At 40.3% G+C, this 25145-nt stretch overlaps 1 protein-coding gene across 28 annotated transcripts in view; it reads left to right on the plus strand.

Annotated features, from left to right (window-relative positions):
- Nucleotides 1–25145, plus strand: part of adgrl2a (adhesion G protein-coupled receptor L2a) — an 88795-nt gene that overhangs the window by 23458 nt on the left and 40192 nt on the right. For 21 of the 28 annotated variants that reach the window (XM_053854296.1, XM_053854305.1, XM_053854321.1 and 18 more), the window contains exons 3-5: nt 12320–12533; nt 21616–21725; nt 22958–23038. In XM_053854296.1, the coding sequence (XP_053710271.1) occupies nt 12320–12533; nt 21616–21725; nt 22958–23038 (405 nt within the window). The remainder of the gene's footprint in view (nt 1–12319; nt 12534–21615; nt 21726–22957; nt 23039–25145) is intronic. The other 7 variants (XM_053854301.1, XM_053854320.1, XM_053854323.1 and 4 more) reach the window with 1 other exon arrangement.

Genomic DNA, 25145 nt, shown 5'->3' on the forward strand with positions numbered 1-25145 from the left:
GTGATTTATGTAGATTTGGTTTGTGTCCTCTTTAAAAATTGAATTTCTCTTTCTCTTTGATGCGGGCCATGAGGTCAGTTTTCGCCACAAAGCCTGATAACAAAGAAATCCACTCACTGTTTTATGATTACTCCCCACATCTATATTCCATCTACATATTTATGAGCGACAATTGTTGTCTGTATGATGGTTTTCCAAAATTAGACAGTAGTTTTGTGGAAAAAAAATATGTGTGAAAGCATAATTTTCAACACGATTTTCATGCATTACCAAAGCTTTCCATGAAGTTTGAAACACATTTTTGTCTCCACAAATAAACCAAAAAGACCATTGTTGCCATCTGTGAATGTGTTTCATTGTGCATGTGAGAGCATTAAAACAATGCACAAAACAACGTCTGCACTACGACACTGTTGAGTAATTGAGTTATACATTTTAAACGTCTACCAAACTGCAGCATTTATCAACATTTTCCACCTCATTCAGAGCTGCTCTGTAGAGTCCCACCTGACTACCTGCTCAGGCCAGAATCTTTCATTGCCCACAGAGACACACTCAAAATAAAAACAAATACAAAATGATCTAATCCCTTATTGTGTATTGATCCATTCAAAACTCTTTATTATCAAGCAAGGAAACATGACTTGTTTTCATTGCAGTTTTCCCTAGAATTAGTTATTTTTAAGTGAATTCATGAAACAATTTGATTAGTATGCTTGCCCTATTTGTCGTATTTCCTCTCTTTTGGGCACAACTTTAGTTTCTAGGCACCCCCACCCCACTTTGCCTGTTTGCAGAAGACTTAAGAGTCTGGGTTCCAATTGTCTGGGGCGGGCGTGGAGTCCATTACCCAACTGTCATGTCTCTTTCATCACTTGCCGGGCCCGTCCACCGAGGAGATAAGGAGACAATGACTGGGAGAGCAAGCAGTAGCAAGGTGTAGCCAGAGCTCCTGGGTCTCCTCCCTGCCGGGCACTTCAAATCCTCATTAGGATTTTCAGCAAAGGAAGAAGGGATTTTCTGGATTAGGGTTTTGTCACAGCAGGCCCCAGGTTAGTGTTTGTCATGCAAGAGCACAGCGGAGCCCTGACATCTTGCCTCTGTCCTCCCTCCCTTGTAAACACAGGGTGGATTGTTAACAGAGATGTTCCAAACAACAAAAAAGATGCAAGTGTCTACTATATTACCTGCTGCCCTTATTGTGGGATTTTTGTTTAGTTTAGTTTAGTTAGTTTAATATATGGTTACCAAAAACCAGATGTCTAATCAGAGGTTCCGACACTCACAGGGGATCAGACTGAATATATAAGACTGTCCCATCATTCCCAGATCTGATCTTCCTGGATAATGGGAATTCACACAAGTTCTATCGTGGGTGGGATCTCAGGCGCCATAGATTAGTCATCCACCCACATGTCCCTATCTGCCTTGTGTTTTCTTGTCATGCTTTGTCTCACTTTGCTCTTGTCGAGATGGAATCATGTTGGCCCCCCAGAAAAATAAATCCCAAGCTGATGTAAGAACAGAAAACAAGATCTATGGTTCTCGTGAATCAAATATGTCAAAGGAAATATGATTTATCAATCTCCGGTGCCGTCATGCGTCACAGATGAACAATTGTTCATGGTGCATGCCTCGACTTGTGCGGGTCTTCTGTGGGTGAAACGAAACCATGCATTAAACTGCTTTCTTAGGCAAATATTTCCTTGACAAATCTCAATCTGAGTTACTTAAGTTACGCCGAGGACAGAGCGATTTATCGATCAGACTCAATAATTGTAGAGGATTTCTGGTTGATTTCAATTGTCGTGTATTCGACAAGTTTGTTGGTGTTTTCGGAGAACCACAGAGTCTGTTTGTTCCACTAGCCATGCTATGCGTTTCTGACATGGCATTACATCAGTTCCACCTCCACTTGACTTTGGTGTGTTAGTTGATATTGTTATTATGATATTATATTTACTTTGTTTTAGTTCCATGGTTGTTTGTTTAAGCTTCAAACTCTTTAAATAATAGCTGTCATCACAAATGCTTCAGACACTAGCAAAACATAATGGACATATTGGAGAACATAATCGAGAATATATATATATATATATATATATGTATATATATATATATATATATTTTTTTTTAAGCCATATTGTTCAACACAAATGATGTCTATGATTTCTCAGTTCAAGATCGACAAAGCAAATCCATTCATCTAAATCATTGTTTTATCTTTGAGTAAATGGCCACATATTTTTCCTGTGTGCGCATGACTTTCCAAACATCCTAAAGTAGCATTAAAAATGAGTTTGTGAATGAAAAATATCAACGTTTCAAGTCCCTCTAGTCAGCACAAGCGCACCTCGTGCCTGGATGATGAAGGGCTGCCTGGCTGTGGAGAATGTTTTTGATTAACCAGTAGATGACATTTCAAACAGGAACCAGCGTGTCGACCTCAGGCTGGACGAATCAGCTTACTTTGTTGGTCAAAGGGCAAACCTTGGTTGGTTTCCTGTTTGCTACTGTAACACTGAGGAATTGTGTGGTGATTAGACTGTCGTTCTGTGGGCTGCACAGAGAGCGCCGCTGCTTCTCCTGCCCTTTCTCTTTTTAGATTGTTGCCAAACTTACTGTGTTCTTTGCCTTACTACAGTGAATTAAATGTTTGTCGATGTGAGCACATTTTTTCCTGCTGATCATTCCGATTTTAAGCAACTGCTGAAAAGGTTCTCCGCTTAGTCACACCTTTACAGCATTTACCACAGAAACTCCCACGTTAACAGTTATTTAAGGTGTGTGATCACATCTTATTGAAAAGACCCTGCTGAAAAGGCATTTTCTTACGACTGCAGAAGTGTGGTTACACTTTATACAAATTCAGTACTGATTGCAAAGTGTGAAATAGCCCAAGGCTTATTGTTCTATAGATTTCATTGCTTATTCTAAAGGGATGGATACTGTAGATAGCGAGTCTCATACTCGATTGAAATGGGGGCCACCGGAGGCAAATTCTTGGTGTGCCTGAGCTGAAAACTAGAGGAGTGCAGGGTTTTATTTTTTATTTATTTATTTTTTCTGCCACACATTGGTAGTTTTGCTGCATCTTTCGCATGTAATTGAAGCCATGTAAACAATAAATATTGATTTGCTGTGATGAAAACCAATACAATTGGCTTATAAAAAAGACACTGGCACAAGTGGGAGTGAATGTAGGGCTATATATTGGGCACTGGAGCCGTGGGTAAAAATGCAATTGTATTTGCATCTCTCACTTAGAGTACTTGGTGTAAAGTATGCATTTTCAAAGCCAAAAGATTTCACTTGCACCTATTTGTAACTAGCCATGTTGTTGGGGCACACACATGCTAGACTTGGACATCTGGTGGCGGGCCACCAAACTGCATCATGCGGCCCCAAATAACCAGTGTGCTATTGCTTTGCGACCCCTGCTGTTGATATTCCTTTGGTCATCGTGCTCCGTGAAGTTTAGATTTAGATCTAAGGTAAATCTTGAAAAAGCTCCTGTAAAACAACTGTAGCTGTCGTATCGAGCTAAAGCTCCTCTTTTTCTGATCACAGTTTGTGTTGTAACTAACCGTTGGTCACTAAACGCTTTGTCAGATTGTTGCCTCTTGGAAAAGATGCGGTGAACTTGGCGTCATAAATAACATTGACGTGTCATTGATTTCTCTCCGACTCATCACGACGTGAACTCATGTGAGTCAGCTTGTGACCTTGTGGGTCGTTACAGAGTCCATATGTCAAGGGCCCAGCTACCGTCCCGTAAGCACCTGAAGTTAATGATGGTCAAGAGAAAAGGGCAGACGGTTCCTTCATGTAGAATGATTGAAAATCAATGACTCCAGGCAAGTAACTTGGTTGGAAATGAACTCTAAAAGACACTTTTTGATCACACTAGCAATGTGAATGTCTGCTCAATTCCCTGCTCGTACATTTCCAAATGGCCGTCATGTGATAATTAAAGCTGATCAGCATGAAAGGCAATGTAAAAATCCTTAAACGGGGACTTCAAAGTGCCCCTGCTGTGATTGTGGGAAGCTAAAACAGATGGAGGCGAGTGAATGTTAGGCAGCAAGAGTTCCTTTAGTTCGCACCAAATGATTTTAACCCAAGTTTCATGTCTGCTGAATTTGTTTGGAGCTTGCCAATCCAAGGTTCTGCTGCTCGCAGTTTACATCACAATGTATTTCTGCATTGCTTGAAAGCATGTGTTTGTTGTAAAGGAACCGCACTCTGCTCACAATCTGGACCCTTTTAATTTACAACATGAGAGAAGTATTTCAAGTGTTGTCAAGCACACAACGGCAAATTGCTGGAAGTTGGAGGAAATGAGTAGGCTACAGTATGTTAACTGAACAGAGTGTGTCGCGCATTTGTGTGCAACACTCGCTGTTTTTGGGAGCCACGATGGTGTGGGCTATTTTTGTGATGATCTGTGATCAAAAATGTATTTTAAAACTAAGTCAGCGTTTTCGATTTTATCAAGGTTACACCTGCATTCTAGCTTGGGTTATTTCACCTTCCGATAATCGATGATAAACCTTTATTCATAACATATGCAGCAAAAGCGATTCATGCCTATTAAGAAAACAGATTTTGATGAGCAATGTGGTTGTATTTTCGATGAAGGAACACAGATTAACCACTCATAAAGTAATTGCTTGCCTATTTACTGGTAATAAGTAATCTGTAACTATGGATTTCTTCGGAGTAAAATTCTGATCCATTCATGCCAAAAATATTTTTAAACTTAAGATGCTTATAAATACTTTGCAATGATTAATATGTGCTAAAACATGAATGAATACATCGTTTTTTTTTAGATGTTCTCTCATCTAAAAATGTTACCGGATTTACAGAGCAGACGACTTTCCTTAATTTTGGGTTAAGACTGCCCAATATCTCGAGTAAATTGAAAATACTTTTAGCTATGCATTTTTTTAATCGCTATTTTAACACTTATTTTTAAAGAAAAGAATACAATTTCACCCCTTTTGCAGTTTGAAAATCTAAGCAAGACATCCAAACTTTGTATATTGTGCAAGTCTGCTGGCTAGTCGCAGGAGGAATTCAAACAGAGCATCCGTCTTGTCAACCAGGGCATGTCTGCTGTTGGTCGGGAGATTTAAACGCCAGGTGGGGTCAGCTGAAGCACAAGCTGTATAATGTGGCACAAATGCATACACATGAAAGCAGGGTCTCATTCTGCCATGGTCTGCTTGAGGAAGTGCACTTTGGGAATGCAAACCAAGCAGATGGACCCTTCTCATTTATGTGTACTGCCACTGGTGACCCACTGGGAAATGCTTCCTTATTGAATCGTGGCGCATCAAACGCTTCACTGGAGCAGAGAAGGAAGTCTGGACTACCCATGTATCCAAGTCCATCTCTCTCATCATTTAAATTGGAAGCCGAGTGAGTGATGCGGCCAGGAAAGAGCGAACAAACAATTCTTCAAAGAAATATTGCACTAATCAGTCAAGATGCACACGACAAAAAAAACACAATATACATGTAGTTACAGTGTACATGTACAAGAGGCAATATCTTGCAACCAAAATGTAATTTAAAGTAGCTATGCCTCAACATTCCCTGCTGGGACTGAGCTTATTGTCAGATGTTCATAGCAAGAAAATGTCCTTGCTTTTTTGTATGACCTAAAAAGTGTCTCTCTCAAACACACTGGGCTGCCCCGGGGCTCTCCAATATTAGACAGTGAGATGACATTGCTAGCTGCAGCCAGCAACATGTGCAGATGATGTGAAGTCAATAATGCATTATAAAAAAGGCTATTTATGACCTTAATCAGCCCCTCAGTGCTTAATTAGGCCTAAAGGTTGATTTACATAGAAGAGTCCATGGGGTTTGACCAGGGTGTGTTTCCCTGCTGGTGCGTTTTCACTCACTGTCTGGTTGCAGCTGCTTTTTTCCCCCACTTTTCCCAGCAGCATAACATACATATAAATTATTGTTTTTGCTCCCCAGTGCCCGTGTTTTGTCAGACAACTGCAAAGTATAAAAATCACAGTGGATTAGATCTGTTTCCTGTGCAATGATGGCATTTCCTTTGTTGGCTTATGTCTACAAGTGCCAGTCAGAGACGAGGGATGGAGTATTAAGGATAAGTCTGGCAGTGTTCTGTATATATAAACCCAACTTACCGAGTGTCGGAGCCCTTTTTCTCTCACAGTGTCTATTGAGACAGGAATGACAAGATCTTTTTCAGAGTCATGTACCTATATCAGAGATGCTCCTGATAGCCCTCCTGCTGTTGCTATGGAAGTCGCAGAGATGTAAATGAACGAGAGTGAATTGAATGGTGGAGAATACAAATGAGGTTGGAATGCTCTTTCCACCTGCTTCCCTTTTTATTCTTTTTTTTTTTGTCTTTCTCTTGCTGTGTTATTTAAAAGGACCTCAAATGATACACAGATATTTCCATGCTATTTAAACTGACATTTGTGTTATGAATTGCTGGTAAGAACTTAACATAACATAACATAATGCTCCAATTGCTTTTTTAGACATGGCGTAAAATGCAAAACAAAACATTGGCTTACTGGTATTTTAAACACACATTGATGGAAAACAATAGTGAAAAGGAAATAAAATTATTAGAAAAATCAAACATGACTTTAAATAACTGGTAATTATCTTGCTTGAGTAACTGAGCGGGCACAAGATTATTTTGGATGGCGCTGTGCTCATTTCGCAGCAACTTTCAATATTGTCAAACCTGAGAAAAGAACCCCAAGATTTTTCATACTATTATGTAAACTGGCTTGCAAGCGAATCTCATCGTGATTTTTTCACTGAGCTTGAAAAACATGAGCACCACCCCTCCCTGGCCGCGCCCTAATGTCTTTGTCCGTTTTTGGTATGTCCTGTAATGCCAGTTCAACCTCGTTGATAGTCCGCACCATGCCTTCTTCTCCAGTTTTTGAAATGGCCACATTCTGCCATTTTCAGGGGTTTTTGTAGGTGTTCTTTTTTGAGCTGCACCTTTGTGAAAAGGTAATGGAAAATATCTTATTGAAACAAAGCATTTTGTATGTACAATGTCTCAAATTCCTGCCTGATGTGTTATTATTTTTAATGCTTCAAGCAGTCTTCGCGCCTGCTGTTTGCAGGATATAGGCGACGTGTTCTCTGGTCTCCACCCGTGTCGACCTGACTCTTTGAGAATACATGCAGTTGCAAGGGGCGTCTATGGATTATAGCATCAGCACTGTGGGAAGAGACTTTACGAAAGGTTTTCTTTTCCTTCACAGACTTCCTTTTCTTGTTATGTTGAATGCCAACTGAATGGGTTGGGTGGAGGATCCTGGGAGGGACTCAAGCTGTGTCTCCTGCGGCTCACAGCTAATGCTATAGGCCACACTTTTCTTTCACCCCAAATCCCCCAATGAGTGACCTTGTCAGCCAGAGAGCACGGAATAATAGTGGCTCTCATAGAGACGCTAGCTCATTTACACCCAACTGTTTGGCTCCCATCGAAACCGTGCAGGGAATCAAAGAGTTGTGTTAACGGTGGACGACAGGCATTGGGAGCGTCCCTGTCAGCCGTCTTATTGGCCCTCGACAGATGAATTATCTGGTTTCACATCAAAATAATCTGGAGAGTCTGTTTGTGCCTGGCACATAACAGCAGCACGAGTGGCTGAATAGGCCTTTTGATCGCTCACGGCTTTCGCCCTGGCTCTCTCCAGGAGAGGTGCCCGACGATCGATGAATTATTCTGTAGGTATGTGGACCTCAAGTTACGAATGAAAACCTTTTCAATATGTCGGAGTTGGTCAAGAAGGAGAGCACACGATCGCTGTTTGAAGCACCTTAATGACAACATGCCAATAATTCCCTGCGTATTGATTCCTATTCACCTATCGCAATAAACAGCCCATTTCTTGTCATTCCAGCAAGGTCCATGTCAACCACTGAAGTCTTGAACCTCTGGACAAAGTTGTTTAAAGTTCGTCTGTTGCTGATGAGAAAGCCTAATGACTCCCTTTGCCTGCGTAATAGAAAGACATTTTGTTCATTACCTCTGCTTCACTGACACTAATATCTCAGCAGATGGTCACTTTCCAATTGATTTGGCTCATTACTGGGGGAAAAAAGAATTATTATACTATTGCACCAAAGAGAATGTGCATAATAGGGTTCCCTATGTATGCATTTAAATCAGTTCTTTAGCAACTGATTCCTTTTGGTCAAATGCCATCGCAAAGGTTAGAGATAGTAGCAAGTAAATGCCAGGCTGGGAGTCTTTAAATATAGCTTTCCCTTCCGTGTAGTGAAGACAGAGTATAAGGTCCACTTCAAATCATTATCAAAATAAATGGGCTGAAGGGAAGTCTTCACAGGTTACTGACATTTTGCGGTTTGAAAACCTCACTGACAATTATTTCAAACTTCCTTTAATAAGGCAAGTCAGTGAATGCAGATCTGTTCCTCGCAGCAGACAGTGTATATTGTTCCCTACTTTGCTGGAAAGATGGGTTGCATTGTTTTTTGGGGGGAGGATTTGAATGCAGTTACCCCATTCCAGTGTCTCACGATTTAGCCTTCATTTTGTATTTTATTGGCCTGATCAATTTATTTCAAACAGATGGTGAACAATCATAAATCTGTAGATTTCATTTATGTATTTATTTTTTTTAGAGAGGGGCCTTCTGTACTGTTGCTAAAGGGACATCATTGACTGATAAGCAACTGCAGCATTTGGCCTGTCTATCAGACGGTGCTTGTTTCGGATATGTAGTTTCAATGAAACAGGTTACCAGGTTTCACGTCAGTGTTTTTGACGAAGATGTCATTTATCCGGGTCAGTTGTGATGAGCATCTGTGGTACACTTTCTTCTCTAATACATCTCCACTTCCAGACCTGGCAGACCTTTTTTTTCCCCAAAGCAACTCTTGTTTATGAGACAACTGGGATCAGATAGGAAAAGATGTGTTTTTGCGGACTGGCCTTAGATTGTTGTTCTGCCGATGGGCGGTTTACATCCCCTTAGCCCATAGAAGTGGTTTCATGAGCAGCACATCTCTGACTTAAAAAAAAAAAGTTATAAAGATATGTCATTAAACAACATGTATTTACTTCATTGCTGCATTTCTTTCAATTCATATTTGCTGATGAACGGTTAAAATACTCTATGAGGCAGCCAGTGGGCTCAGTATAGATGATAAAGGAAATATCTTTCAACATCTATGACATAGCTACTTCACAACACGCAGAGCAAAACATATTCATATCGAATGCTCCATGAATAATTATGCTAATGATAGCATGAGAAAAATGCCATTTCTCTTCCATCTCATTTGAATAATGATTTCTTTTTTAAGGCGAGACAAACAATGCACATAGGATTTTATTTACATTAGATTGTCTTTGGTTGTGTTATTGTCATTGTAATTGCGATGTATGAAGGTGCCGGAGTGTGATTAATACTGTTTTGGTGTCTTCTTCTCATCTGTATGTGGCAGACATTTGAATAAAAGGAACATAAAGCCTAACTCTATTATACAATATAAAATAAATTTCAAATAATCATTGCTCTCATATATTTGTCAGTGTAGGAGTGTAAATATTTTCTTCCACGCTTCCTGTCGGTGTGTGAAAACATTGTGAATTAATTTCCAAGATAGTAAACATAACAATAAAACAGTTCTGAAGGTGTTTTATGTAGCAGTTTGTTCAGAGAGAATAAACACTCAGCAAGCCGAACAGGTCAGACGTTGCTGTTAGAATTTAAATCTGCGTCTATTCCACTACAATTTTCTGGTCATTTTATCGGCTCTATTGAGTTGTCTTTGTCACACATTGATTCTGTACCAAAAATACCGTCCAACACCAGAGTAGCTCTGCCTCTGGCCTAATCGATGACGAGGGGCTTTTGCAGTTTGCGACCTTGCTCTGTGGCAGAGAGCTAGTCGGGGATTGTTGCGCTTAAAGGACGACTATTCTGTCTGATAAACAGAGACTGACACTTGAAAACAAACCATTCCTCTCCTACATCACCGGTATTCTGTAAAGTTGCTTGGACGTGTCACTGAAAGTCTTGCAGAGTTACCCCCCACACACACACACACGTTTGCCTTCTGTTTCTCCGCTTCACTTTTTAAAATCACAAAACCAGAAGCTGAGATTTTTAAGTCCCTTGCTGTGTGATTTAAGTGTTTCAACAGTGTTCCTAGGAAACACATCAGTGGGTTTGGCTGCAGCATGAGCGATCAACCTCTGAGGTCTTGCACATCAACAGATCCCTTCCAGCCACAATGTAGGCCATGCGGTGCTGGCTGATGTTTCCCACCCAGCTGCACACAGCTGCCCAATTGATCTATGGCCAAGAGAACTTGGATTCAGCCTGGTTTTCAACAGTAGAGATATTGTTTCTACTTCTTTGGCTGCAACTCTCTCAGTGTCTCTTACATTTCCTTTTCCTCAGTGACACGCATCTTACTTGACTCATCTCAAATCTCACAGTATCATATACCATGAAAAATGTCCTCGCTCCCGTTGTTAAATACTTTGCATAGTTTTACTGAAAACCAGTCCAGAAAACATTCTCCGTATGCTCAAGTGCTGTCCAAATGACCATTAGGAAAGAAACGACCTTCCAAGATGCAAACTAAGGACGGACTTCATATTACGAAATGTGAGATTTGGCATAGTTTGTTTACACCCCATTTGGTATCAAATAATCGGTGCATGGCAGTTTAAAAGACATGGAGTAGAACATTTTCTAAGTAGATGTTCACAAACTGTTATGTCATCACTTTGCATGTGACAAGCACGAAGCAGATTCAGGGATGTGTTTTCCCATTTTTACTGTGTCACATAGCGGTTAGATTTTCTGAAAACTGCGACTGAGGTATCTCCAGCCAAGCGCTTGCCCTTAATCTGACATTGCAGTATTTTTGTTGGATATCACAGTTCCTTTTGAGAACATTACCTTAAGCATCAAAAATCTTATTTGTAACACAATTTACACCACAATAAAGAGCGAACATAAGAGATTTCAGGTTTTATTTCCCTAAAAAAAACGTAAATCTCTTAGAATTATATTAATAAAATCACTATTTATCAGTCAAAAATGCCAAACCAGTTCATACTAGATTTAGTTTCCCAATGCAAGGCAGGATAGGATTAGCTAGCTGTCAAGATCTGCCCAGCTTAAGACGGACTTTATATCCTTGTGATCCTTATATACCTTGATCTTGTTACTGAGCATCTTCGAATTAAGACTTTCACCTGACCAGAGGTTTAACAGAGGATCATGTTATGGGATACTCCCCTAAAATGGCTTCGAGGAACGGCTATTGCAGCAAAAGCTTAACCGTAATTTGATGGAGGAAAATAATGGCAACAACTAATGCCTTTCCAAGCCAATTGAAAAGAGCTGAAGTTTGTGGATTTAGGTCCAGTAAGGTTTATTGGGTTAGTTATAAACAACAACATATGGCTGGTCGAAGTAAACTAATTAAACAAACTGGAGTAGTGCTGAACTTCGTGGTTCTCGCTCTTCTTCTTGCTCTTTCTCTGAGCTAGTCTGAGTCAATTTTACTGACGTATACTGCCCTTTGGCATTATTCAGGTGCAAAGCATAAATACATTTGATTTTAGTTTTACACTAAGAATACATTGATGTATTTAAGTCCATGAATGAAAGTGCCTATTTCCTGTTGGTAGCAGCCTGAAGCAAACTATTATAGTCACCTGTGAAACCTGAATCCGTCCTTGCATTCCAGTCACCATACATACCAGCTCAGGCATGACTTGAGCAGATGACCTCACAGATGTATTTAATAGCTAGACTCTTTGGTTGCCATTTTTGGTTTTCATCCCCCTAACATTCTAAAATCAATAACCAATCAATGCGAATCAATTACCTCACGCCTTGAGTTCGTCAATAGACACAATTAAATGAGGATTGATGACCAGTTGATGTTCACATGCATCACCACTGTTGATCATGTGTTCATCAGCCGAACCTTTTAAAAGGCTCTGACTGAAGACTATGTCTAAAGATCAGGCTGGGATCTGCACTGAAACAACTGTAGCGGAAGTCTCTTTTTTTTCATCTGAAAGTGCACATTTCATCTCAAGTGTCAATGCAAAAACAGAGCATCCTGAGTGTGGAGAGTTAGAAAATATTATTTTGCTGTCTTGCTTTGCGTCTACTTTGCCATCTATATAATGGGAACATATTTTTATGTGATATTTCGATTTAAACCACAAAGCATGTTGCTTGAATTTGACAAACTTTCCATCCTAATCCTTTGACATTCTTCCTCTCTCTCTCAGGGTTCAGTCGGGCCGCCCTTCCATTTGGTTTAGTGAGAAGAGAACTGTCCTGCGAGGGTTACCCCATCGATCTGCGGTGCCCAGGAAGTGATGTCATCATGATTGAAAGTGCCAACTATGGAAGAACAGATGACAAAATCTGTGACGCTGATCCGTTCCAGATGGAGAACATCAACTGCTATCTTCCAGATGCCTATAAGATAATGTCACAAAGGTAAAACTGCTGAGAAATATGTTGCATGTTTCAGTGCTTTAGAAAATATTTAAAAGGCTTCACTGTGCTGTTACCCTGGCAACTACCCCTGGATGCCTTCCAATTACCTGTATTCTTTGTCAGTTTATGCCGTCTGTCATCCTTTAGTTTCCTAAAGTTTGAGAAACTATCTGCACTCTGGGGCTTTTGTGCAAAACTTTGTGTCAAGCAGAACTCCAAGGCTGCTGTCAGACTGATTTACGCCTTCAAAACCCAGAAAAACTGAACATGATTGCGGACGTAATAACAAAAGAAACACTAGCCTGCCAACATGAAACACACTTCGGTTATTAATGCTCACACCGATACAGAGCCTGTCGTTGAAAATGGTAACTTTTTGGGGGGTGAAATTTAATCAGAACTTGGGAAAGTGTGGGACTTTTTGCTGGTAGAAACTCACAGTAGTACAGAGGAAACATTTGTTTTCAGCTTTTTAGTTCAACTCAATTACGCTTGGTAGAAGTGGGATATAAATCAAAAGCCAATTAACATTTTTGCTGTTTTGACTTGGAAATACTACTCATTTATGGATATAAAACATGATTTAACCAGGATGAACCAGGATTGTGAATGACACCAGCCAATAAACAGCACAATTATTGTTTGCTTCTACTGATCCTAAAAGCAGCAATAATAATCTTATTTATCTTCTACTTCATGGGCCGATATGAAGTATTTTAAGACTAAATGGTGCAAGAATACTTGGCATTTAAACTAAGGCTGGCTCTTTTAGATGTTAATTTTGATCAATGGTTCTAAATAATGGAGATAAATCATACATAAACTTTCGTTTCGTGAGAACATTTATCAGTCCGGCTCACCACCTGATACAATGCCATAACCAAAACATCCCTGATGTAGCAGTGTAAAAGAGAGCATGCAATGGATGGACAATTGAACTTGAAACCCACCCACACCCTGCACACACGTGGCCAGATTCAACTTTACTTTCATCATTCTGGTGACTTAAGTATAAACTTTCCATTCAATTACATTAACTATTGCAAAGCCTCTAGTAAGCCATACAACGTCAAATTATGTGACCATAAACCCAGAAATGATAATGTGGGAGATATTGATGTAGATTTTTAAAAAATGTACACACGTCATTTTAGTAATCGCCTTTTCAGCGTCCAAAACAATGAGGTCTGCTCCCAATTTGAATGAGTTAATCCAGTATTTTTATTCATTAATCCCAGCAGTGAGTTTACAAACTATTGTCCCTTCCATATTAAAATGAGAAGTTCTCATGCACCGATGAATTGACATCCAACTGTTTTTTTTTTTTCCCAGAGATTAGTAGATCCACCTCAGCGATGCCTCACATACAACAGTTTCCTGAAACACAAGCTTACTTTTGGCCTATTGCTAAATCCGCTAAGTCAGATTAAGGACAAGCGCTTGGCAGGAGATACTTTAAAGATGCTCCGTCTTCCCTAAACTCCCACTGATTGATCTCTGACCACAGAGAAGTCTGACATTTTATCGCGGATGTCTGCATCAATCATCGTGCAGCCCAGCGGGGGGCACCCGTATATATGGGAGACCTTATACACGAGAGCAGTTGTCACATTAGAATGCTGTCTGAGGCCAAGTGAACAGGATGGGGTGACATATGAATGCCATAGAGGGAGAGGGGGGAGAGATAGTGGATGGCATGAGATGGTCAGCAACTTTGGCAAGCCGCCTTGGGAAATAAAAAGGAAATAAAACAGTGGAGCGCTTGTGTTCAGAGGTTTTATTGTCAAGTCCTGTTTGATGAAGTCAGATAGCTGACTCACATTGCTTATCTTAAGAGGATGTAGCATTCCTGTGCCCTGCTTTCGCTCTTGTATATTACAGCGACAGACGCTAAAATTGACTGGAAAAAAAACCCTCAAATATTGTGGTTTTGTCGCCTACATGAGGGGGTAATGTTCTGAGTGCGACGAAGGCTTGAATTCTATGACAGTTATAATAACATACATTTATTTATTGAAAGATTCTCTTCATCCTAGACATAACAGATTTGTGGTGACAGAAAACCTCCCAAATGATTTCGGCTTTTTCGATTTCCCTAGGAAAAGTTGTTAAAGAACCCCAAAACTAAAAGTAGAATGGCTTGACAGGTGCAGAAAACCTCCCAAGAACTAATTAGTGATTGTTTTCCTGCTGTTTTACTTAAGAAATCTGATGTTTACATGCAGCTATTCTAGCAAAACCAAGTGTTCACTGTCACAATTAATTATCTTGAAGTGGCAGCGTTCTTATCTGTTTCACTCCTTATTTAAGTGGAACTGTTGAAATACAAGGGGGACACTTGTTTAGAATATTTATATGAAGCGTGCACAGCCAACCGTCATACTTGTTTGGAAAACTGTGATCACTTCTTAACAGCCTAAAAAAGACATGATGCTGAAGTGTAGAGAATTGGATTGAGGCTCAGTTGAGTTTGATGGATCTGTGCTGGCACTCGGTCGCTTTTATATCTGGCTGGCATATCACATTCATGATTTTATGAAAATAGCCTTAGGACTGTTGTGACTGAATTAGAACATTCAGCTGCAAGCAATTAGTTGACTCAAGTGGGTGATAATCTGGATGGGTATTTTTCATGTGGATACCTCCCCTGCTAGTTGGCGAAATGGATTTGCTGATGATGACACGGTGGCTTTTGTTTGACTACTGAAAGTGATCATCGTGAAATGGCAAACCTGTATGTTGTTGTTAGTAGGCGTGGTTATCGGTATCGGCCGGTAACGTGTCTGATCCAGGCTAAAAATGACTGAATCATGAGTCGATTTTTCCATGCGTTATTTTTTATTTGTTTTCAATATTTCTGCGATTTTATTGATGCCGTTAAAAGCTTCTTGTTTTCGTAAAGCCCAACCAGTTTTGCATAACTTCAGCACAGCCATACCGTTTCGTCACCACTTTTGAGTGACAAGTAGAAGGTATCGGATGGTTATCGACTGATCCTCGAGGCTGCAGCGTCGGTGTTGCGTGTGTAAAAGTGGTATTGAGCCATGCCTAGTTAGATTTGAAATTACTATTTATTTACTGCTACTACTACTAGCTGAACTAACTGTTATATATTTTTTTATGTTATATAATAATATAGTAATGTATATATAATAATATTTCTATATGACTATATTGTCTTAAGACATAAGACATGCATTTTAAATACATAATTTTATCAACTAATTCCTTGATTTTGTTGTAGTTACTAAGATATTTTATCACGCCCTCCTCATTTAATCCCACATATGCGACACATAAGTACACACAATCTAAAATGAGTGGCTCACGTGTATTGATTTGTTGGAGACTAATGAGCTCCGTTGTAAGTATTCAATAACGGGGTCATTGATTTCTGTAACAGGACATGGCCCGGGTCATGCCACGCTTGTGGATTATGTTTTTAGCATGTCACTGCGGAGATGATCAATGCGGATGGCTCTCATATGAGGTGAACATCATCAGCAGGATGGGGAGATTGAGCTGGGTAATAATTAATCAAGACATTGATCCTTCATGATGAATCAATAGGATGACTTCAGAATGATGTGACATCTTTTTTTAATGCCGTGGGAAGCCGCATACGGTTTTTAGACTGCGCATATCCGATCGTGTCGTTCAACGGAATGATGAGTGGCAGAGATTATGTGGTCCATTTGTCCAAAAACATGTGGTGGTATTGCAGACTAAATGATAGCGCTCACACTATTTATATCAGTGACTGGCGCAGTTCTCCAAGGAGTCTCATTGTTGCCGCCTGACAGCACGCTGCCTTGTTCTTCTCCGCTGCATATGCAGAGTTTTATTTAAAGCACAGCGGATTAAGATTTCATAAAGATCCATATTCTGCTTGGCTGTTTCAGAGGGGTTTACACAAGTTCATGAGCCATGAAACTGCTCTGTATTCAACGCTGCACGGGTGATGGTGGGCTGAATAAAAACAAAACATTTTGATCTGGTTCATCCTTATCAGAGGTGCCCACAAGCAGATGCAGAAATATCATGTCTAAGCATATATGGTTTGTGTTAGCTCTTTTTAATAGTCATAGTCAGTGCTATTATTTTCTTTTCTAGCAACACAGTGCTCACATTTGGGAAAATGCTCTGTGCTGTTGTTGTTGTGAGCTTGATGTGTTTGTCTCTTTGTCTATTCAACGACCGGTTGTTTCTTTTCGCTGCCATTCTTTGAGCCTGGAAATGATTTAATTTTTCAATGGCCTGTCTGCAATTGCTATAGACTCGCCTCTTGAGAGAGATATCTGCCTTGATAATTGTGCCATGAACCTCATCAGCATTTCAGATGAAATGGAGCTCGACGGGTCACTTTGAGTTTAAGAGATGCTAATTTGATTGAAATTCAAACTGAGAGCACCAGGAAGTAGATTGTGCCTTTCTTTCAGTAATGTGCCCCCATCTCTCCTGCCTTCCGCCTACTTCGGTTACACAGTTGTTTATTTGCTCATGGTTGTGATGTGAGTTTTGAACCGAAGACAAATGGTAGCAGTTTAAACTCTTATTTGATTAATTCACTGAAGAGCTTTCAGTTTCACTGAACCCAGTCTTACCATCTATCTCTGCTTTGCTTTGATACTTTTGTCTCACTCCACTCCCTTTCTGACAATACTACAGATTTAAAAAGCAACCAAAAGGAAAAGTAGTAAATCTCTATTGAATTGAGTTTGTTCCTTCTGGGAAACACTATATATTGGACGCAATTTGAATTAATTTAAATTACTAAACTACCTTACCTTACTACCAATGAGTCAAATGGTGATGTGTACGGGGTCTCAAACAAACTGACACCTCTGATTGTACTGTTTTAAAAAGGCGGGGAATGGGATTCGAACAGTATGTTTGGCAAGTGGTGCATTTCACTTTAGTCAGTGGTGTGTGCCACACTTTGGTCATTTTGGGTCCCAGAGCCTCAACCATTTCCCCCCTCGCTGTGCTAACTCGAGCATGTGCGGAAAAGGGAGCGATGGTGTCGACGCATGTAGCTGTTGGCGACTAACTTAAATTCACTGTGCTTGTCAGCTAAAACAAAAGAAACCATGACGTCTAATATGGCCTTTAACTTTTGACTTGGCATTGCTGTTGAAAGGTTGGCAATTTGGCTCTATTAATAACATTATTAAATGGATGTTGGTTTCATCTCAACTCTCACCTGACTCTTCTTTTTCTTAACTCCAATCATTGGCCAGAATCCACTGCAGCATTTCCTCACTGTAGCCAATTTGTTGTTTGTGGTTGCCTCAATCCAATTATTTCTCTGTCTTTGCTTTATGATGGAAATGGCTTCTTGGTACCAGGAGTGCTATCAGTCACACCTTGTTGGCATCTTATTGTGCCCGTTCCTGTTGTCAGCAGGGAGTGCTTATTTTTTTTTTAAAGAGAGATCTGCATTGAATCCTGGCAGAATTCGCTGTGACACTTTAATTGTACGGAAGTCTGCTTCTCCCAAAAGGTCAGGTTGGTGATGAGATTACATTTGCAATGCCCCGGTGTGATAAACAGGAGCGTGGGGGGAAATGAATAAAAGTTTTATCTTCAAACTACTTTAAACATTTGCCGAACATATTAACCACTCCATATCCTGATAGTTTTGGGTTTGTTTTTCAAATGGAATCAAACCATTTCCTTATTAATAAGTAGGTCTATGCAAAACAAGACACTAGCAAAATTCTAGTGAATGAAACAGGATATACGTTATTTCACATCAAACACTGGTTGTAATGGTCAGTACAAGATTAAATACAAGATAAGTCGATAAGTTGTGCGCGTCATGTAGCTCACGAATTGCCATATAGCGCCAGGCATTAAAGTCTATTTCATTAGTGTGCAAAACCGCTGCTTTTTTTTTTTTTCTCAGGCAAATTTCATGCACATGCTGTTTAACTTTGAGGCCAAGAACGAAGGATTCCTCTTGAATTGGTCTCACGAGATGCTGCTGATGAAAGTCAGTCCACAGTCTCATAGATCACGGCAGCGCTGCTGCATGCCTCTGAAATTAGGCCATACATCAGGAAGAGTCATCAACACTTTTGTCAACATTGTTTTTAAAGAACTGTGAAGTATTTCCCAGCGCTTATGTCCTGTTATTTAATACTGGCTGTGGATGACAGAACTGTGTCTCATTAGTATTGTCTGCACTGCGCATAATTCTGTTTCATGAGATTATTTCATGAACCAGGCATCCAGTCACCAGCTTTCTAAAGCTTGGATTGAGCGTTGTGGTTTGTGATGTGCAGCGGAGGGGACAGCTTCATCACTCTGGCCACATTATATGTGCAAATTGTAGAGTCATGGAATACTAAAGTGGAAGCAAAGCAGCTTATTGAAGTGATAGTGTGACAGAGAACATCAATATATGTCCACAGAAGTCGGCCTTCCACGTCGCATGCTGACATTTTTGGAAGCAGTTGTGAAATCTGACTCGCAACATCAACACTCCCTCACCGACATTCGTGAAGGACTCCGTCTTTTAACATAGACTGTTAAGGTACCACTACAAATGAATTGGTTGAATACTTTGGGGGTTCAAGTCCAGTCAAAGGCAGTTAGATCAATCATATTTTGAGACAGGAGGATCCTCGTGAAATTTCTGTTGCCACAACTGACTATGATGACTCGACAATTCGGTCATTGATGTGACCACGGAAACACATTCAAAAGGTAGATTTGTTCTGGAAGTTGACCTCAACAGACCTATAACATCTGATTGTTGATTTTTTGCTTGCCTGTGGGTCACGTGGCAAATCTCGAACGCTTCAACTGGTGGTACTGCAGAATGCAGAGAATGGAATGACTTTTTCTTTTTGCCTCTCTTGGCTGGAGACTAGTTACAGATGCAATAGTTTGGCAAGTTTGTTTTTCTTCCAGCAATATCACAAGTACAACAGCAACACAGATAACGTACATGTGATTTATCATAACGGTTAGACTATTGCAGACTCATGTAGACTCATGTACTGCTGCTCTGACTCAGTTCCGCAATATTCAAATTTGTAATTGCTCCTCTATATTCCTGAAGGAAAGACAGTGTTGATGCCATCACAGAGACAGCATTTTCCTGTACCAGGGTCAGAAAAGTTATCGGGTCTTCATTTTCTATGAAGAGAATAAGGGGTTTCACCTTTATTTCAGCAGAGTATATTTTAGACTTTTATTACCTACTTGTGGTTTCCTGTGTTTTGAAGTTATAATTACCATTGTGACAGAAAATAGTTTTATGAGAACCGAAGAACCACCGAACGAGTCTTATTTTGAAAAAAAAAAAAAAAGACTATTTTGATCACCCAAAGAAAGTGCGTAATTCCAATCTGTTTTGCTGTTGCATTGGGGGAAATTGCATTCAACTGGAGGATTCTATGGCATTGACTATTTTGCTGAACGACAAAGAATGTCTCATATATATTTCCTGTTGGCTATTTTCACTCTGAAAGCGAAATTATATCAATTCTCTCCTGCCTTTGTCCGACGCCACGCACCTCAACAGTGTAATCTTCCACTGCATCTCCTTACATAAATAACATTTGGACACAGAACAATGATTACTTCCACATCTCTAAACAAAGGAAAGCCCAAAGCACCGTGGAATGGAAACGAGGAATACAATTTTTCAATGATTTGACAAAAACAGGCGTTCTGGTCCAAGGAGAAGTAGTGCGGCATAATATCTCCGGTCCCTGCTAAATCAGCAGAACAGAGTTATTGATCTGGCTCACGGCCAATGGCATTTTAAGTCTCTCTCATCGCAGAGGACTGGCTTTTCGGTATTGCTGTCATTCACATCTATTCTCAGTCCAGTAAGCAGCACTCACTTGTGATCCTAAAAAAATGTCTAAATGATGCAGACAAGTTGAAAGACCAGCTGAACCTGTGTTGCCCTTTATCCTCTTTTGACATTTTTTTGTGTGATTTTCCTGAAATACTCAGTGAAAATAATTAAGTGAGACCTTTTCTGGCATTTTGAGAGCAAATTAGGAATCTCACCATTTACACCCACTCAGAGAGGGAGCTGGATTAAATTCAAGGAAATTTTTAAACTCAAACTTGTGGTGTGGTTCTGAATTCTGTCTACTTTTTGTTGTCCTCCATGACAGTAAGTGTGATGGCGAGCAGGAGGGGAGATGAAGTTGAATTAACTTGGGCTCAGGTGTCTGATTGTATGTATGTATTTATCTGATGGACAACAATGCTGTGCTATGCTGGAGAACACAAGCATTCCTGCCACTAAACTAGTTTGGTTATTCGGTCTGCGCTTCCTTGGAATCACAATTTGCCTGTACAAACATGCTCAATTTTTCTAATGTTTTGTTCCTGTAAATTAAAGGGCACTTTGTACCGGAATACCTGGACTCACTACCTTATAGACGCACTTTGCAACACCCCTCTCAACCTTCTGTCAGTTCAAATTTACCGGTGGTTTTATTGCACTCAGACAGTCAGATACCTGGGCTGGTAAAACAGTTGGGAAAACAGATGAGATCAAGTATTTGGGAGGTGTCTCCCACAGTAATGGACAGAGATCAAAGGGGGTGGAAAAGAGAGTGCAGACAGTATAGGAGAAGATCTGTGACAGAAGAGTGGCAGTGAGTGAAAGGGAAGCTTTATAGGACGGTAGTGAGGCCGTATTGTTTAGAGGGATACTCACAGTAGACCCTAAATCAGGGAAGTTGTTCTGAAACCAAATCCTGTCCTAACTGTGCCGAAAATTAAACTGTAGTAGACTATGGTTAAACATTACCTCTTGTAGCGAGTAGAGATGCCTTCACTGCTTTTTTGTGATTAATTTCAGTCAGCTCTTGTTGCTATATTTGACTCATGAAGTGTTGATATCATTTGCAGTCATTGTTTCTGAAGACCTTAAATGAAGCTAAGCGTTCTAACTGTAAATGTTTGGGTCAGACAGAATGTTGCTGTGGAGCTGACTGTTTTTTTTTTCTGCGAAATATTAATCAATATTCTGTTAGTCAAACTTTTCTTTGCTTCTCAGTTGGTAGTTTAACGGTGCTCATGAGGTTTATTTCTGCCTTCCTTTCAGATGCAACAATCGGACCCAGTGTATCGTGATCACGGGTTCAGATGTCTTCCCAGACCCCTGCCCTGGGACCTACAAGTATTTGGAGGTCCAGTATGAGTGTGTCCCCTACAGTAAGTATGACCCTTGTGTCATGATTTGTAAACTTTCCCGCACCATTTTGCACACACTCTTCCATTCTTTGTTTGTTTGTTTTTTTTTCCCTCTCGCTCTCTCTCTCTTCCGTCATAACAAATTCTTCTGTCGGCCTTGTCTGGATAGTCTGACCTCTTTGTCTGCAACACCTTTCAGCACCCTTTTCCTCTGTCTCTTCTTCCATCTGTGTTACACCATGAACTTTTCATGAAATATGACCTGTGAAACCTTTCGGTCGTCTTCTGCACTGTCTTTATTATTGATGTGCTCTCTATGTTTTCAGCAGACAGACCAGCCTGCTCGTAATGTAGCAGAATAGATGAAGGTTAAGCGAAGTCATGCTGACTCTCCATAATAGAAAGAGGATGTTTTATTACTCTTGCATGGAGAGGTCTTTTAGGAATATGAAAAAAAAAAAAATCACGGCTTATCCTGATGGCTTAATCTACATCAACACAACAGGTGTTGCAAACAGATGTTTCATCATGAAACAGAGCGGAATGGCTCATACGTCAACCAGGCGGTATTTCATCGGAAGAAATTGTGCTTACATTTTCCCACCGTACATATTGAACTTGTAAAATATTCACAACTCCTCACCTTCTGAACAAAATTTAGATTGCCCTTTGCATTAAAATCCCTCTTGTCCTTTAAACCGACTGCAGTGACTGACGGAAATTTCTCAATGTGACCTTTACCGGACTGATTAATGGCAGAGATTCTGGAGGACGGCTGAAGTCGCTAATCGGTTGAATGTATAGTGCACAGGCAAAGTGTGAGACCTTGTCATATAAGTAAATAAAGACAAACCTTAGCAGTATACCTGTCTAAAATGCCCCCGGTGGAGTATCAGATGCCTTAATAAACATCATTAAATGGTGAAGCTCATTTCAACACAAAGGTGAACCAGCCAAACGGGGTCTGTCATTAAACACGGGTGAGCATTCTCATATCTGTGAACTTTGTTTGTTGCTATTTTTCATTTATAGTTCTGCGACACATCGATCCACTGTCTTACTGTGCCACCTTAAGCTTTAATAGTGGGATTAGAAGTCTTATCCACCCAATGTTATCATTGTTTTAAGCCCTGAAAGCAGCCAGCACTGCAGAATTGTGAAAAATAAACTTCATGCCTAAAGGATTCTCACTCCTACCAAGGATTATTGAACCAAAAATATTGATCGTTGACTCAGTTCATGCATGTCTGCAGCCCCACCTTATGCTTCTCAAGGTCCATGCCCAACCAGACTAGGAGCAAGAACACAGAATGTATCCTATCGCCACTGCCCTGGTAAGTGCTTAGTGTATTCCCAGTGTGACCCAGTCCGCACAAGCCCGGTCCGACTTTCCCCACCTCAGCCCGACTGTTGTAAATGGTGATAGCTTCGTGATTTGTAGACACGTCATGTTGCTTTCCTCAGATCCCCCACCCCTTTGTGCTTCTCCTCCGGATAAATCAAATTTGTGTCCTGGGGTGCTGCTCAAGTTGAGGCAGAGGATGGTGAACTTAATTGAACAAGTTTATGAACAGGAGGGTTAGAGTCTCTTTGAGGTTTAAGACCGGAAAAGGTCCGACGCCAGAAACAAAGATTGACATCATTACAGTGGTTCAGAGGCTTAGCAACCTTTGGATTAACTGGGCATCGAGATTTAAGATTTACAAGACATCATATATAATTCCCATTAAGCTGATCAAAGATGGGACCCAGACAGTGTCCTCATTTTGACCGCAGATGCCACCGTCCCTCAAAAGCTTCCCTTTAAATTCAAGATATGCTCCACAGTCAGGATTCATACATGGCAGCCGTGGCAAAAAAGAAAAACTCAGAAGAGCTTAGTATTAAACACCTCTCAGAATCAGATTAGGGTTGGTACCCAGCTTGATGTGGAAAGGAACTAAAATTGGTTTGTGTTGGCAACCACGTGTGGGATGCTCGTGTTAAAAAGTATTGTGCAAAATTGTGTTTAACTGGCAAGATGACTGACTTTCAAATCAAATAACCAGGTTCATTGAGTGGTCGATATTCTATGTTATATTTATATTGCATTAATACATCCTCAGCTAACCACTGCTTAGTCCTGTTGTGGCTTATTTTTCCTCATTTACCATCAGCTATTGCAGGCGTTCTATCAATCCCGCCGTGTTTACTAATCTACCTTGTCCTGGGATGTCTGTGAATAGATGCAAATTGGTGAATATTCCCCTCCCTAATATGAAGCCTTTATGTCAAGCTGAATGTTTCAGCATACCCAATTAGAACATTTATCCGGCTTTAATTTTTGCACAGTCACACAAGCCATTTAGGACTTTTTCATCACTGTGAAAGTGGCCTTTGTGCGGATTTGCCTGCTTTAACACCATTTCATCCATTTGGCTTGGTAATTTGTTTCTCGTCGTGAACTGCCCTCATTAGCAACATAATCTCCATGTTCCAGCCAAGGATGTAAATTTTTGCCTTCACCTGGCTCTGGAATTCTCCGAATTGGCTCAAGTAATTGCCTGCAACTGGCGGCGACGAGGCTTTTCTTTATTGCGGTTGCTTTTATTTCAAGCTCATTTGGAACGGTCAAAGGGCCAAGCAAGTTGCATGAGTTGTTACACTAGAGGAAGCATTTGTCATCTCCAGCCAGTGAGCCCCTCGGTGTAATATGGATTTAAAAGGTATAAAAAATAGCGCTCAACTTTTAAGAAAGTAACTTGATCGTACACTAGATGACTTCGATTTCCATTACACGCAGGCATAGTGAGCGTCTATGTGGGCTGTTGGGATGGGTTGTTCTATTTTTTTCATGTTGCTTTCATGAAACTGACTGACTCTCTTTCCTTCCCCTGTGCAATCTGCAGGAAATCACCTCGTCTATCTGACTCACTCTCTTGATTCACTGACTAATTCTCATCACGTTGCTATTTTTACCTTCTTTTAACAAAAGTCACCCGGCCTGTTGACCTCCCAGATTTCCTTTCCAACTTATTTTGCTCTTCTTGTGCTCTTGTGTTATGTTATCAAGGAGTCCTTTGAGCTTTCTATTGTTGTCTGTTTATTTCCTCTCAATTTTGTTGTCTTAGTTTGGTGCAAGACGGAGTTTCTCGTGCAGAAGCAAGTGATGCATACTTTTATGGACATTTTATCGTCTTCTGTTTTGTGATGTTGGCATGTTGTTCTGAAGTTTCGGTCAGATTTTACTCATACCTAGTCATTCGTAACATGATACGGACTTGAAAAAGTAGTTGCTCAGTATCTCATTGACACTGTACACTCACTAAACTATATTTGAATTTTTTTCCTTCTGTCAAACATTTTAGCAAGAAATTAATTTGCCAAATTTCAAAGACAAAAGTTCGAACAGCGATTTGGTGCTTCGCTTCATTTGCATACATCCAAAGTAATTGCTTTCTG

Source organism: Synchiropus splendidus, chromosome 1 (assembly GCF_027744825.2).
Source record: "Synchiropus splendidus isolate RoL2022-P1 chromosome 1, RoL_Sspl_1.0, whole genome shotgun sequence".
Classification (NCBI taxonomy): Eukaryota; Metazoa; Chordata; class Actinopteri; order Syngnathiformes; family Callionymidae; genus Synchiropus; species Synchiropus splendidus.